The following is a 14,953-nucleotide window of genomic DNA, read 5'->3' on the forward strand; positions in this document are numbered from 1 at the left end:
CAGCCTGGTGGGATAGCTTTCAGCTGGCTACAGATACGCTATAGAAGCTTGCTCTAGGATGTTTCAGTCGGTTCATAATTGCAAAATGTGGTTTGCCCTCGGGCTAAGGGCCATAGCACCTGGGCATCTATAACCGATCAAGCGCTCCGATTCACTGGCTGTCAGCCACAAATATACAAAACAAACAAACTTTTTTGAGGTAACCACTAATCGGTGAATAGCGGAGAGTCAAGCTCATCAGCTGATCTACCTTTCGTGTTGTTATATATGAACACAAAATGTCTCCCTCCCTTGTTAATCTCCATTTACCAGCCCCCAGCTCAGTGCCATCATGGTCACGATGTCACAGAACATCCCAGAACGTTGCGCTGTCCTTGTGATTGGTGGTGGGCCAGGTGGCTCATACTGTGCTGCTGCTCTGGCTCGAGAGGGTATTGATACAGTGTTACTAGAAGCAGACCAGTTCCCTCGGTAAATACCGTCCTTTCAGCTCTTTCTTAGCGATCTGTTCCATTGCAAGACTGAGACTTTTTCCAGTTACCATATCGGGGAGAGCATGCTGCCATCAATGCGCCATCTGCTTCGTTTCATTGACTTGGATCAGGCTTTCGATCATTACGGCTTCACAAAGAAGGTAATTTGTTCTTCCCCCTACTAGGGACTGCAACAACTAATCAAAGGCGTGTAGTTTGGGGCATCCTTTAAGTTGGATAAAGCCAAGCGAGCTGGGAGTATGGGACTACCAGGTTTCCTTCTGTTCCTATTGCTAATAGGTCTCTGTGGTGTACAGATACTGATTTCCTCGCCGCTGGGGGGCCCGACAACTACGCGTGGAATGTTGTCCGCTCTGAGGCTGACTATTTGATGTTTCAGCACGCAACGACATGCGGCGCAAAGACTTTCGACGGTGTCAAGGTCAAGTCTATCCAGTTCGCTCCGGATGCGTATCCTCAGCTTGGCAAGCCTGTTTCCGCCTCCTATGTGAGTCAACTAGACGGGTCTCGTGAGGTCAGAGAAATCGCCTTCGACTATCTGGTCGACGCGAGTGGTCGAAGGGGTTTGCTTAGCACCAAGTACCTCCATAACCGCCGATACAACGAGAGTCTCAAGAACATCGCCCATTGGGGATACTGGCAAGGAGCTGAGCCTTATGCAAAGGATACGTCCCGGGAGAATCAACCTTTCTTCGAGGCATTGCACGGTAATCATATGTTTCCCCTCCATCCTTCCTCGTCGCGACACTAACCGATCTTGCCTCAATCATTAGACGAAAGTGGCTGGGTTTGGCTTATTCCTCTGCACAATGGGACCGTTTCGGTGGGAATTGTGAGAAACCGCAAGACTTGGACTGTGAAGAAGCGCGAGTCTGGCTTGGGGCAGGAGGAGTTCTACCATCACACGCTGAACCTGGTACCGGAAATTCAGCGTCTGCTTTGTAAAGCAGAGCTCATCAGCCCTATCAAATCAGCTTGTGATTACTCCTACAGCGCCTCTACGTATGCAATGCCGCATGCTCGCATTGTTGGTGATGCAGGATGCTTCATCGACCCTTACTTCTCGTCGGGCGTTCACCTGGCCCTGGTCGGTGGTCTTTCGGCTGCCACAACTATCTGTGCTGCTTTGCGTGGCGACTGCGACGAAGCGCTGGCTGCATCCTGGCACTCTGACAAGGTTTCCGACAGCTACATCCGTTTCATGCTCGTGGTTATGAGCGCGTACCAGCAGATTCGCAGTCAATCGAAACCGGTCTTGAGTGATCTTCACGAAGACAATTTCGACCGCGCATTCAACATCATCAGACCCAGTAAGCCTGTTGCTCCTTCCTTGTCTAAATCATGCTTTTCAACGCGCTAAATAACGCATGTGTAGTCATTCAGGGAACCGCCGATGTCAGTCCGGATAACATAGCCCAGGAAGAGCTAGATCAGACTATCAAATTCTGTGCTGCTGCCCATGGATCGGAGGATGAAATTCGTCATCATGTGAGAAAGCTATTGCGCACTGAAGACACCCTGAACATGGACAGCTTCAGTACGGATGAAATCAATGGCTTCGTGCCGAATCTCAAGCAGGGGAACCTGGGCTTGATCAAAAGTGCTGCCTAGCTGTGAGATTGGTTGTACTGTTGGATGTGTCCATTGTTGTCATTCTTCGGTTCTTGGTCTTGCCATTGAACTTGGTTAGTGACTCGAGTTGAGCATGTACTGTGCAATGGAATTTTCCGAGCTGTCAAAATTGTCCGGTTTTTGTACACTCTGTACCTATCTTCGCAGGTAACTGTGTGTTTAAAGTAACACTGTTTTGCTTCCTGACTCCCCCGGAGCGTGATAAACTCACGATATGATCCTTGTAGGCTTTTTGACTCGCTATAAATAGTGTTTGAACTGTTTTCCCCACAGGAATTTACTCATAGCAGCATTTCGCATCTATGGTCATGATTGTAAAGTACTATCTACTAACCTCAACCCTGAATACGAGCAATCCCATCTCGTTACCAGTCCATTATCCAAGGGTTATACACTAAAAGCATCCCAAAGTACAATGAGCTAAAGCATGAACCTTTTCATAGCTTTATTGCTCTGATCATGTATTCATAATCTGCTTGATACCCTCAATCGGCGACGCAAAAAGACGACCAAGAACTAAACCACAAACCCCACCCCTCGAAAAGAAAGGCCCACCACACCCCACACAGGTCATCAAAATCCGCAAAACAAGACAGTAGACCAAATAGAATAGTCAGTCAATCTTCGCAAGCTCAATCTCTCGTCCTAAGCCCCTCATGCTGGCCCCGGAGGTGATGGTTCCTGTTACTACTAACATTCGTGGAGGTGGTGCCGGCTCATCCGGTCCGAGAGGGAGGGCATACCTAAATCTACAAAGCAGAAATGCCATTAATCCTGTGGTCATCAACGGACAATTGCCGTCAAGTACAGGGGACCTGAAATACCAGGGTGGCAGAGCATTTCCATGACATGATGCAATTCATCTTCATTTTTCGGAGTATAGGCGATGCGGACGTTGGCAACAGGCAAGCTATTTCATATGCTTTGTTAGTTTCTCTATGCATTGTGGAGCATGCTAGCTAGCAAAGAATTGGGAGTAGTCTAAGCTTTGGAGTGAAGGGTTGGATGGTGTAAGGCTAAGATAAACGTTGGGAAGGCGAGACATTTTGTGGGAGTCACGCCCCCCTTAGAGAAGAGATAACTCACGAAACATACTGTCGGTCGTCGCGTGCGAACATTCGCAGCGCACAGTGCCGCCCGAGCCGAGCGCCAGCAAGGATCAACAGAGCAAATGCTGGTATGGAAGCGATGAGGATTATCATGTCAAGGTAGGTCAGGGCCATTTCGGATGGGACAGGGAGGGGAGGAGGCAAGCTGAGGACGATGGCTGATTTTTGAGACAGGTGTTGAGAATGGACGAGCACTTGGATATTGCAAACTGGAGGTTCAAGACTTTTTGTGGGAGAGTGAAAGTTATCGGAAGTGTTTTTCAGGATGAAGTGATCAAGCCACGATTTTATCAGTTTCAAGGCGGACGCAACGGGCGAGCGAAGACGGATTGAAGAGTATGCGACTGCTTCGGTTGGGACTTTCGATCAACCCACTTGCAACTCATACGTGGATGGAAGGAGAGACTGTGCCTGCATGAGTTACCCAGTCTACCGAGTTGTGAGAAATGTAGTGATTTCTTCGGTTTGTGAGACGAGAAAGGATGTGAGGTAGAGCCAGATTCTGTTGTAAGGAGCGCCTCTGAGGACAGAACATTATATGGATCAAGACAAACGAGTAGTTGATTTCTGTACACGACCACTCGACACGGCAGCTGCGAACCATTTGTCGCCGATTGTGATAATGAGCAGGATCGGGGGACTCAAGCAAGCCTAGACAAACTGAACGGAAGTATGCTTTTGGAGTGATATCGAAGAGAGCGAGGGAGCTTCTGTTCAAGGTCAAGGAGGTCTTTGACCTGAGAAGGTACAGGTGCTATGCATTAGCTGTGAAATAGTTAGATATCACTTCTCTCTCCTAGTTTTGAGATCTTGTTGTGCCAATTTTCAAGTATGATAAGCACTGCTTCTCTGAGACCTGTGCCGTGACCATCATACTCGGTGAAGATAGATATCGTCCTGATGGTTGTCATTGCATTGCACGTCCGCTGGTTTCAAGTCCATCAATGATTGTTGAGACACGATGGCCTGGCTTGAAAGTTGGAGCACATAGAGTTAATCTCTATAATGTACTTGGTTCAGGAGTGTAGGAACACAGTGTCCATGGGCGAATCATAAGGCACGTGCAGCAGGGTCGGATATCTGATAGTGGCTTCCGCTCAACTTCTTCGACTCCATGACTGATTGCTCCAACTGGTTTTGCTACCGCCCCAGGTGGCTCGCATGACCCCCCCTTTACTAACCTTATACCAATCTCTCCTACCGAGCCAGAAAACCGCTTCCCTCGATTTGTTGCACACTTCCACCACGACACCGGCTCCAGTCTTCCATCCCTCTCGCGCAACAACCCTTATCTCTCCGGCGCCTCAGCCACATCCCCATAGTAGCCTGGACTTGAGGCCATCACGACCCACTACTCGTCAGACACATTGGTGATGTTGCGAGCCACTATGAATGATCCTCTTGACTCTGAGAATGAATACGTTATCTACTTCAATCTGACTCTGTTCCAAGAGAATAAATCTGATCAGAAGCGCTCACGAGATCCAGCCGAATGTGTCCTGTGTTCTTATCAACACGGACACGTCCGAGTTCTTCGGCATCTAACCTTCATCCACCATAAATCATTTCCGTCTAATATTAGGCTTTATCTCCTAGAGTACGATAACGCCTGCAAGGAACATTCTACCGATCGACAGAAAGCCCTACACGGGTATTCAACTGCAGACGTAACAGGAGAGCATTGTGATGTCATCCCCGCGCTTAGGCCACCAAAGAAAGTTTGTTTCTGTTCATCGAGTCAATCCCAATGCCTAGGCGAGATCCTACTATGGAAGGAGTCTGCACAGCAGGTCTTACAGCGAACGGACAATTATGTGTTCGAGGGTCAAAAAGCAAAACGAAATGAGCCCAGCCCGGCTCGATCAGGCAACCTTACGATCTGGAGTCGTACGCGCTACCAATTGCGCCATAGGCCCATTTGTTGATATTTAACTTGGGTTTGATGTTCCGTGTTCCTATATGTGAGATACGCTCACCAGAATCCCGATCTAAAATTTGCGAGAACGCGACGAAAACTATAGCATTGTGGTCGGTGAACTATACTATGGCGGATATAAACCTGACTCGGCAAATCGCTTACCGGGAATAGCATCTCGCAACATCGATCGCACTCTTCGCAGCACTTGAAGGTATTCCAGTAGGTATTGAATGAAAGGAATAGCCTGCAGTTTGTGGTCGAGGGTGTTGGAACTTGCACGCCCCGGGCATTGCCTTCGCGATTCGATGTCGGTTTATGAGGGACCGGAATCTTCGGTCATCGCATGGTGTGCAAGTGATACATGGATTGCAGGCCCGTGCTTCTATGGTTGCCTGCACGGGTGCCTGCGTAACGCACATGGGGTCGGATGGCATCGACCTTAGACGATCCACACGTGCAGGAGTACACTGGGATTTTCGAGTGGTCTTTCCTCGGTGGCGAAGACGAGGGAATCTCGAGCAAAAAGAATGGATGAGCCCAGCCCGGCTCGATCAGGCAACCTTACGATCTGGAGTCGTACGCGCTACCAATTGCGCCATAGGCCCATTCTTGATGACTAAACACTCATATGATGCATTATGAACGCTGCACAATGAGGACGTTGTCTTGTCCTGACTCGTTGTGGTCTGGGTTGGACGGCCAGAAGTGCAATGAGACATGATGGTAGTATGATCCTGTTGCCCATGATATAGAGTCTCCGCTGTAATGCTACCAGAGGTTGCGGCACTGCACACGATATCATAGAATAGAGTGATAGCTTCATAGGTCCCTCGCTGGTCGGCTGTCCTGTCTGTGTTGCCTACTAGCGGTTGGGCGTATTCTTTATTTTGAATGCTTAAGATCCAAAGCTCTGGGATCTTGTGGTATTGGTTTATCATTGTTAGTCTTGATCTCCGATTCGGCGACAGGTTCTGGTAATTAATATCAAGCATATCAGCTTTGCTGCACGGGATGCAAACAGATATACCAGAGCGTCTACAAGGGCAGAGCTTACGCACATGGTCGTGCAACCAAATAACTTTTTTCCCTTCAATGACCAGACCGATATCGAGCAAGAATTTTTAAGAGACACACATGAAACCGCAGGCTAATATTGCTGAGCGCCAGCCTGCTCGCACTGCCGTTTTGTGGACACTGTAGATCACGAGTACCGCAACGACATAGCAAGGAAGTCAAGTCTCGCTCGAATAAAACATCTGGAATGAATGAGCCACAAGCAACGGTCCATCCACATCTCGGGGCTCGAATCGATGATTACCTACCGACTGACAATCGTATGAAGTCATCACAGCAGCATATGGCGTGGGGCGAGGGACCGAGCCACCTGCGACGTTTGCAACTCCGAACTCATCATGTCATGGATAGTTGAGCGAGTGAGGACAATGGAACGAGCAGATCATACAGCACAGAAAAGCTGGCGCTACTGGGTCGCAACGGCGAAGCAGAATCGCCCAGTGGACGAAGCTTGTGAGTGTTATGGGTGTTACTGGTTCTCGAAACCGTACCTGACAACAAGATACATAGCTCCGCGTCTGACATTGCATAATCCTTACGCAAGACAAACACTTATTATTCGACTAGAGAGGCTATTCATTTTGACACCCATGAAAAAGACCGAAAAAGAACCTGAGTTTGAAGACGAGACAAAAGAAAGCAAAAAGAAATGAGCCCAGCCCGGCTCGATCAGGCAACCTTACGATCTGGAGTCGTACGCGCTACCAATTGCGCCATAGGCCCACATGAGTGACATTTTATTGCTTACCAAAACTCATGACTCAATAACTCCGTGACATGTCACTAATCATCACTTTCGTCGACTAGTTACTCGACATTGAGAGTACCTCTGGTCAAATGTCAGACAAGTCGAGTTCCTTTCTTCTACCACATCTATCCGTAGACACGGTATGATCATTCAGCAGATTTCAAGTGGCCCTGAACCAGCCGACCACGAGCTGTAAGACAGGGAGACAACGTTCGTCCCCGAGAGATTGAGCACGCCAGTCTGGCCCTTTTGTTTGCTCGCATCAGCTGTTCATCTCGATTTGCGAATGCCAATTATGACTAGCGAGTATCGTCGCACTGACTACGTGACAATAGCCTTGATATTGAGTGCAACTCCTGCTCTCGCGATGGTCACCAGTAACTACGCAATGCAGACTAACACGCACTCGAAAAGGCCGAACCCAACCACCCCCCTCGAACACTAATGCGAGCGAACACTAGATCGTCTTATCACAGACAGAGGGGTACCCTCTTCCGTTATGCGACACCAACATGATTGTGCTGCAGAGGTCTACTCCATTGTGAGTTTCCTAGGACCAAGCACCGACCTTGAAGCAGAACGCGATCAATTCCAAGCATCCGACATCAGCTGCCGACGGCCACAATGAGGCTTCGAGTCTTGGTGCTTGTTACATTTACTTGATTTCGTGAGTCACTATGTGGAGTATGGTGGAATGTCAATTTATACTTGGAGCGAACGGACCAATAGAGGAGCTTCACCTTCGTATTCATCGGATCAGGGACCGGAGAATCGGCATGCAATAATCAGTCTAGCAGAGCGTTCCAACACAGCGCAGCTCACAAGTCTACCGCCTCAAGCACAGACATACGCCGAAGGTCCCTGTTCTTGCGAAAGCTCAGGAGAACGCGAATTCTCCTGTGTCAGCCATTATCACCATTCTTCACAAGCTTGGAAAATCTTAGCACACCTGAATTACATGGAGAAAACAGTGCAAACTTGAACCCACCATGAGACCAATAGCCCTATCTCGCTGCATTCCTGCTGTTGGAAGCATTGCATGTCAAGATGCGGTCTCTTCCAAACAGACAACCCCAGAGACCAATTTCCTGTTCGGGTAATACGAGGGTTCGCCCGCGGCTGCAATCCAAAGTAAGACATCCGCATTTCTGATCAACAATGATTGGCCATACCAGAATTGGTTTAATGTGCTGTGGCCAACCCATGGGGCCACTCATAACACCCGTTGGGTCATCCAAGGGTATTGATGGAGCTTGGCTTATCTGATCTGATTAGATTGTTCGCTTTGATCGTCGCAGACGAGGAGCGGCCAAGCAACTTGGCAACGAGGGGTGGAAAGAAGAAGTGTCCCAATGGAGTATGTGGGTACCAAGAATCCTATAATACTGGACGAGAGAGCCAAGGGATTCATGGCACCAAGACAGTGCTCGGATCCTTTCTCTCGTCGACTTGGCTGTTTTCCAGCAAGGCTGTATAAGGCGGACTCAGTCAGTCCTCTAAGACTTTGCTCGGCAACATCTGATAGTCTTGAATCTTCCATGGGCCCATGGTGTCCGTCATGATAGGCTCTAAGCAAAAAAGCTCTTTGCGCAGACGGCCCTATAACTGTGGAGATCATCATTTGATTCCTTATCTGATTCGACTAGAGCTATTGGGGCTGAATCAGATAACAGATTTTTTCATGCTCATAGAATCTAAGGGGCAGCATCCGCGAGGATAAATATGTGTCTTCGTCCTACGTCCCCAATGCACTCTTATTGCGGAGGGTAGCCTGAATCTAGTTCAATCACACAATGGCGGACGACAAGATCACTAATGTCACCAATGCAAGAGCAGACTCAGACGTCGACCATGAAGCCCTCAAGACCATTCCGGACGGGGAACAGTCTCAGGGCGTCTCCCGCATGGAGGCCGTCTACCGCGAAGCCAGGTCCAACCGAAAGTCGCTTTGGCTAATCGGCATCTCGGTCCTCGTGTGTGCATGGGCATATTCACTGGATTCTTCTACAACCTCGTACTACTCCGTCGATGCCTCGTCCTATTTCAAGCAGCACAGCTCGGTACTATCGACCCTCTCCATTGCAACCAGCATCATCAGCGCTGTGAGCAAGCCCTTCATTGCGAAGATCTCCGATATCACCTCACGCCCCTACACATATATCTTAACCCTCTTCTTCTATGTCATTGGATACATCATCGCCGCAACCTGCAAGACTGTTTCTGCCTACATTGTCGGCGAGGTCTTCGTCGCAATCGGCAGCTCGGGCTTGGACCTGACCAACGACATCATCGTGGCGGACCTGACCCCCTTGGAGTGGCGCGGTTTTGCCAGCTCGATGCTCTCGACTCCGTTCATCATCAACACCTGGTTTGCTGGCAAGATTGTAGATGCAATCGATGGCCGAGGTCAGTGGCGATGGGGCTACGGCATGTTCGCCATCATCATGCCCGTGGCGCTGGGTCCAGCCGTGGCGACCCTAATACACCTTGATCGCAAAGCCAAGAAGCATGGAATCGTTAACATTGCTTCCTCGAACACAGCACGACGTGCTGCTCGAGACCTCGCTGCAGCTGAGGGCCACAGTGTACCCAGGGGAGGGGTCGTCGCGCCTGCTGCTTCATCCACGCAATCCTGGATGGATGCCCTTAAACACAACCTGGAAGAGATCGACGCCTTCGGTCTGATTCTTTTAGGGTTTGGGTGGTCGCTTTTGCTTCTGCCGTTCTCTCTCAAGACCTACGCCGATGGCGGCTGGCGCAACCAATCCCTCATCGCCATGATGATAGTGGGTGGACTGCTATTGATTGCCTATATCATCTATGAAATGAAGTGGGCGCGTGTCCCTAGCGCCCCTCGTCGACTCATCTTCAACAAAACCTTCACCATGTCCATCGTTATTGATAGTTTCTATATGCGTACGTTATCCCCGGACAGCCCCCCGTCATCTTCCTATATGCAAATCACAACACTAACCCCTCCCGCTTTCCCGCCATGACCAGTCGCCGGAAACATGCGCGGCCTCTACTGGAGTTCCTACGTCTACGTCTCAAAGCCCTGGTCCTACCAGAACTGGGTATACTACAGCAACACCCTAACGCTAGCCCTCTGCATTGCAGGCCCCCTGACCGGTCTCCTCCAACGCTGGACGCACCGCTACAAAACCATCCAGATCACGGGCCTGTGCATCAAGATCATCGGCATGGGCATTTTGTTGGATGGCCACCGCGCGACCGCCAACACCGCTGCGATGATCCTGTCCATGATCCTGATCGGCTTCGGCGGGTCGATGTCCGTCGTCGGGTCGCGCGTCGCCTCCCAGGCCTCGGTGCCGCACCAGGACGTCGCCCTCGCCATCTCGCTCCTGTCCCTGTGGTCGAAGATCGGCAGCGCCATCGGCTCCGCCATCGTGGCCGTCATCTGGGCCGCGCAGATGCCCCGCCAGCTGCGCGCGCACCTGCCCGCGACAGCCACGCAGTCCGACGTGCGCAAGCTGTTCGGCAGCCCCAAGTCCATCCGCACGCTGTACGCGATCGACGACCCCATGCGCGTCGGCGCCGTCGAGGCCTACCGCCGCACTCTGTACTACTGTCTGGCCCCCGCGCTGGCGCTGGCCTTCGTGCCGCTCGTCGCCGCCTGGTTCCAGACGGATTTCTTCCTGGGTAAGGCGCAGAATGCGGTCGTGCCGGTCGGGAATGATGGTTTGGTTCTGCGGGAGGAGGAGAGGGAGAGGGAAAAGGAAAGGGCCGGGGTTAAGGGGAAGAGGGAGGCTTTCTTGAGGTTTTGGGCGGGGAGGTAGAAGCCCCCCCCCCTCCCTTTCTTTTCCTCTTTGGTTCTGTGTCCTGTTGGTTTGTGAGTGATGCATGCGTTTGTGGATGGATTGTTCGTTTGGTTAAAGTAAAGTTGTCTGTGATTTCGGATAATGATAAGTGGGCCATGGGAATGTGGTGGGGATAATAGTGTGGGTTAAGATCGAAGCTGTGCAGTTCAGATCTGAAGATGACTGCGGATGCTGCGTACTCGAGAAGTAGCAGCAGCAGCAGCAGCTACAATCAGACCCAGAGTCGCTCAGTTCAGTGGGCCGCTGGGCTCCGAGTGGTCCCAGTAGATAGTCGGATTCTCAATCCGAATCGGGCTTTAAGCCCACTGTGCCAGCGAACACGTCGGCCTGCGCTTTCTTCCGTACTGGGGCAGAGTGACAGGCTGCCAGGCATTACGAACCCCCATGCAGAAGGTGTCACTGCGGGGCAAAAATCTCAAACGGGACTATCTCATAAACAAAGTGAATCGTCGCATTCTGATTTCATTATACATAAAGCAAAGAAAGGTTCAAAGTCGCCCGGTCGAATCAACCGAAATAGAAAAACGGCGAAATATGACACCACAGAAGATGGAGAGACACCAACACCAGGATCAACAGAATCACGGGGTTATTATATTTGAAAGAGACCCTATCAACCAGTCTTAGTATACATACATGGAACGAAGTAATCATAGCGAGAAAAGGAGGCAGGCAGCAACAAAACAAGTTCAATTTCATACACAAGCCAGAAAAGAAAAAGGACATCAACGATTATTGGCATTGCTCATATCTTGCTTTGGTTCTTCTCTTCATTCGCTCATCTCTTCTTGTCCACCATAACATGCATACAAATAACAATACATTCGTTTATTAAGTGTGAGTGTGAGTGTGAGTGTGTGTTTTTTGTTTTTGTTTTTTTTTTGTTCACTTACACCTGGGCGGTGCAATCCACCGAGTTGCAGCACTGGTCCTTGCCGTTCTTCCAGATGCAGTTGTTGTTGGGGTGACGGACGTCGCAGGGCACCTCGGTGATATCGATGGGGATGCACGACTGCTGGTCATAGGTCGTGAAGGTGAAGGCAGGGGTCAGGGCGGGGTAGGCAACGCCCAGACCGTTGTCGTATCCGGTCAGGCAGTACTTGCCGCAGGGCCACTTGGTGAGGGAGAACTCGCCCGCCTTGTCCCAGTGCACGGTCTTGCCGATCTGGCCGCCGTTGTGGGCGTTGTTGAGCCACAGCCCAGGCTGCTGGCCGTCAACAGGGTTGCCGTGCAGGTCCTTGATGCGGAAGCCGTCCTCGGGGTTGACGGGGAGGTTGGGCGTGCAGACTTCGTCCTTGCAGAGCTGGAACTTGCCGAACTTCTGCTGGAGGTCGTCCTGAGCGGCGAGGTAGTAACCCTCAGCGTTGAAGCCGAGACGCTCGGCGTTCTCCCAGGTGAAAGTGTAGCACTTGCCTGCGGAAGACCATCATTTTAGCTACTTGAAACTTGAAAGGATGGGAGATTCCAGTGATTGTAACTTACCAGTGGAGATACCGGAGGTGCAGGTACGCTCACAGTTGCCCAGAGCGTTCTCGAAGTATCCGGCGGGGCAGACGCACTTGTTGTTCACCAGCACTTTGCCCTTAGTACACACAGGCTGAGGGGCCTTGCAGACCTTGCCATCGAAGATCTGGCTGATAGGGCAGCAGCGGTACCCAGTTCTGTTGGAGCCAGCGAGCTCGTGGCCCTCACCGCAGCAGTCAAAGGCAGTGTCAATGCTGCCAATAAGCTGCTGAGAGGGGTAGCAGCAGGCAGCATACCGTCCAGACGCGCTGAAGGTGAGGTGCTTGCCGGACGCGGGAGCGCAACGGAAGTACTCCTCGAAGTCGGAGCGGGGGTCGGAGAAGACAATCTGATCCCCATGGCGGACACCAGTGCCGTCCATCTCCGCGATCTGCACATTGCGGGCGCCGAGATCGGTCCGGATCGCGGCGTTAGTGCCAGCGGCCTGCAGCAGGAGGGCCACAAGGCTCCAGGAAGTAACAGCCTTCATTGTGTGTATGTGAAAGGAGAAGGACGCGAAGAGGAATAGAGGACTGATTCGCACAGAGGAGGGATGACGGACGAGGATCGTCTCTTATTTAATTTTTCCCCGGGCAAGAGCCTTCCAGCGCAGAAGCATTTTCACCATGGCGGGCGAGACTCTGAGCTTCGCATTTCAGCTAGGTGGATCATCGAGCTATGGTGGGCCTGGTGAAAGTTTTTCATGATGGAGCCCGTCCCATTTGTGCGTTCGAGGCCAGACATGGAGGACCCATGCCCGGAAGGGAAAGCAGTAAGTATCTCAAGGTCTCAACCTCAGTCACCGCTCCTCGATAACGATCAGACCAGTGCGTCGATTGACTCACCGTGTATCGCTCAGGTAAATACCTGGAGTGTGTTCAGCTCCGCTGTGATCAGCCACCGGGGTCGGAAGCTTTGAAGATGGAACGAGCTCGTCTCCACATTGAGGAATCTGCCGGGATAGAATCAGGTCTGATATTGCGATGAAGGGTTGATGACCTCATTGCATGAGTTCTGTCGTGGACAACTCTCCCCATCTTTAATGCGAGAGCAACATGGAATCGGGAAGAGTAAAGCAAGCTCTCCCCACATATTGCTTCTCCTCCCAGACTCTGCATGCAGGTTGACAGATTTTCCACCACGGATCTGTCGGCCAGCCGGGTGGCGATGGAGAGATTCTCGAGAGCGAGCTAGACCAGACTAGACTATACAAACTAGTCGATACATACTACTCCATTAGGATTAGATCAAGTAGGTCTCGTCCTTGGCGTTGGTCAGGTGTTTTAGCCTCGATTTGCCCTCTCCGATCGGTTGTTTTGACCACATATTGATACGGGCGTGAAGTCCAAGTTGTCCAAGTGATGAAGCGCGGTGGGTCATTCAGGTCTTGCCTGGTGTTGATCTCGATATCTTTATTATCGAATCAATCGGCAAGTCCGAAGCAAGTGACCCCTAGAATTCGCATGCATTTATCGCAGCTGGGGGAAATTGAGTTCGACAGCCATTCCTTGGAGGCTTCTCGAAACACGGCAAGGTTTAGCGATCCAGCCGACCAGACTGCTTTTGTGGGGAGGGACGAGAAGCTACTTGGCAATAGTGGAAGATCTCTCGAATTGGCGGTGTGTCGTGTCAGTGGGAAAGGTCTGTCTGCCTGTTCGAAAATGTGAATTCTGAGCCCGAAATCTTTATTGAATGGGGGGGGGTTTTCGATTGACATTCTGTCATTCATCTCGAAAAATATGCAGTTAGACTTTGTCCTCATGAAATGGAGGTTGTGTGAAAATATTTGCCTCACTGCGCCTCTTTTTTACAAAGCCACAATCTGGAGTGCTCGTGTCAGTTAGTCTCGTTCATGGAGCCTTTCGCTCCATGCCGGCTCCACCCGCTGCATCTTCCCGTCCGTGTTTTGGCTATGCAGGCATATCTTGCCGATGCAGTCCGTAGATCCTCAACGTTTCGCCACTCTCATTGAGACTCAGGACAACAACAGAGAAATCTTCGGTAGGCCTTGGGCCAGCACATCAATTTCACGAATTGTCAGCGACTCTGGAATATTATTCAGGTCAGACCAATTGTAGGCTTGGACTGCCATATGGCCATGATATTACACAGAGACGTTGTTGGGGCTATAGAAATCGAGGGACCAGACGACCGTGAGGCGAGATGCGAGCAGTAGGAGGGGAACGATAAATCTGGAGTCTGATTGCCAAAGGTAGGAGAGTTACATGGGCTGATACAATTGGTTGGGAGCCATCTAGGTCAAGCTGGGAAAGTGCTTGACTCAGGTTGGAAAGCATGTATTGTATGCAAGTCCAGAGCGTGGTGAAACATAAAATGGTCGAGACTCGCGAGATATTCCCCGGTCGGACTATAAGTATTCCTCGAAGACAAGGATAGAAGGAAGCCTCTCTCGTTTGGCTCTTGCAGGCGACTTCGCATTTTGACCCAATCGTATAAAATAGCCACATCCCGAATCGTCACCTGTCTCGTTCAGTAAGCAACATTGCTTTGCATTGCAATGGACGGTGATCAGTGCCAATGGAGCAGCTGGTGGTGAGAGTGCTAAGTCATCAGCTGCATCTCCTCCATATGGCCAACTGGGTCACAAGCCCTCACGCCTCGTTCATAACTTTCCC

General features: G+C 50.8%; 5 protein-coding genes and 3 non-coding genes across 8 annotated transcripts; 3 read left to right on the forward strand and 5 right to left on the reverse strand.

Moving 5' to 3' along the window:
• The first annotated feature begins 155 nt into the window (after positions 1-155).
• On the forward strand, positions 156-2,249 carry BO95DRAFT_515981 (NAD(P)/FAD-dependent oxidoreductase). The gene is made up of 6 exons (XM_025591785.1): positions 156-471; positions 538-634; positions 689-731; positions 791-1,201; positions 1,268-1,804; positions 1,870-2,249. Exons 1-6 carry the CDS (start codon positions 332-334, stop codon positions 2,103-2,105), a joined length of 1,464 nt encoding a protein of 487 aa, XP_025440438.1. The 5' UTR covers positions 156-331; the 3' UTR covers positions 2,106-2,249.
• Positions 2,250-2,770: 521 nt separating this feature from the next.
• BO95DRAFT_192132 (uncharacterized protein) lies at positions 2,771-3,483 on the reverse strand. The gene is made up of 3 exons (XM_025580958.1): positions 3,213-3,483; positions 2,951-3,036; positions 2,771-2,875 (listed from the first exon to the last, which is right to left on the reverse strand). The coding sequence occupies exons 1-3, from the start codon at positions 3,347-3,349 to the stop codon at positions 2,817-2,819; spliced, it is 282 nt and encodes a 93-aa protein (XP_025440439.1). The 5' UTR covers positions 3,350-3,483; the 3' UTR covers positions 2,771-2,816.
• An 894-nt stretch (positions 3,484-4,377) lies between these two features.
• On the forward strand, positions 4,378-5,271 carry BO95DRAFT_192150 (uncharacterized protein). The gene has a single exon (XM_025580959.1). The coding sequence runs from the start codon at positions 4,609-4,611 to the stop codon at positions 5,158-5,160; it is 552 nt and encodes a 183-aa protein (XP_025440440.1). The 5' UTR covers positions 4,378-4,608; the 3' UTR covers positions 5,161-5,271.
• On the reverse strand, positions 5,079-5,151 carry BO95DRAFT_t212. Its single transcript has one exon. It is a non-coding gene; the product is annotated as a tRNA-Trp (tRNA).
• A 414-nt stretch (positions 5,272-5,685) lies between the features above and the next one.
• BO95DRAFT_t211 lies at positions 5,686-5,758 on the reverse strand. Its single transcript has one exon. It is a non-coding gene; the product is annotated as a tRNA-Trp (tRNA).
• A 1,119-nt stretch (positions 5,759-6,877) lies between these two features.
• On the reverse strand, positions 6,878-6,950 carry BO95DRAFT_t210. The gene has a single exon. It is a non-coding gene; the product is annotated as a tRNA-Trp (tRNA).
• A 1,806-nt stretch (positions 6,951-8,756) lies between these two features.
• BO95DRAFT_500272 (MFS general substrate transporter) lies at positions 8,757-11,071 on the forward strand. Its single transcript, XM_025590970.1, has 2 exons — positions 8,757-9,891; positions 9,976-11,071. The coding sequence occupies exons 1-2, from the start codon at positions 8,769-8,771 to the stop codon at positions 10,770-10,772; spliced, it is 1,920 nt and encodes a 639-aa protein (XP_025440441.1). The 5' UTR covers positions 8,757-8,768; the 3' UTR covers positions 10,773-11,071.
• Positions 11,072-11,264: 193 nt separating this feature from the next.
• BO95DRAFT_417632 (cysteine-rich secreted protein) lies at positions 11,265-12,807 on the reverse strand (the record flags this gene model as incomplete). The annotated part of the gene is made up of 2 exons (XM_025584425.1): positions 11,265-12,227; positions 12,261-12,807. The coding sequence occupies 2 exons, from the start codon at positions 12,805-12,807 to the stop codon at positions 11,704-11,706; spliced, it is 1,071 nt and encodes a 356-aa protein (XP_025440442.1). The 3' UTR covers positions 11,265-11,703.
• Between the last annotated feature and the right edge of the window lie 2,146 nt (positions 12,808-14,953).

The sequence above is a fragment of the Aspergillus brunneoviolaceus genome, assembly GCF_003184695.1.
Source record: "Aspergillus brunneoviolaceus CBS 621.78 unplaced genomic scaffold BO95scaffold_49, whole genome shotgun sequence".
In the NCBI taxonomy this organism is placed as follows: Eukaryota; Fungi; Ascomycota; class Eurotiomycetes; order Eurotiales; family Aspergillaceae; genus Aspergillus; species Aspergillus brunneoviolaceus.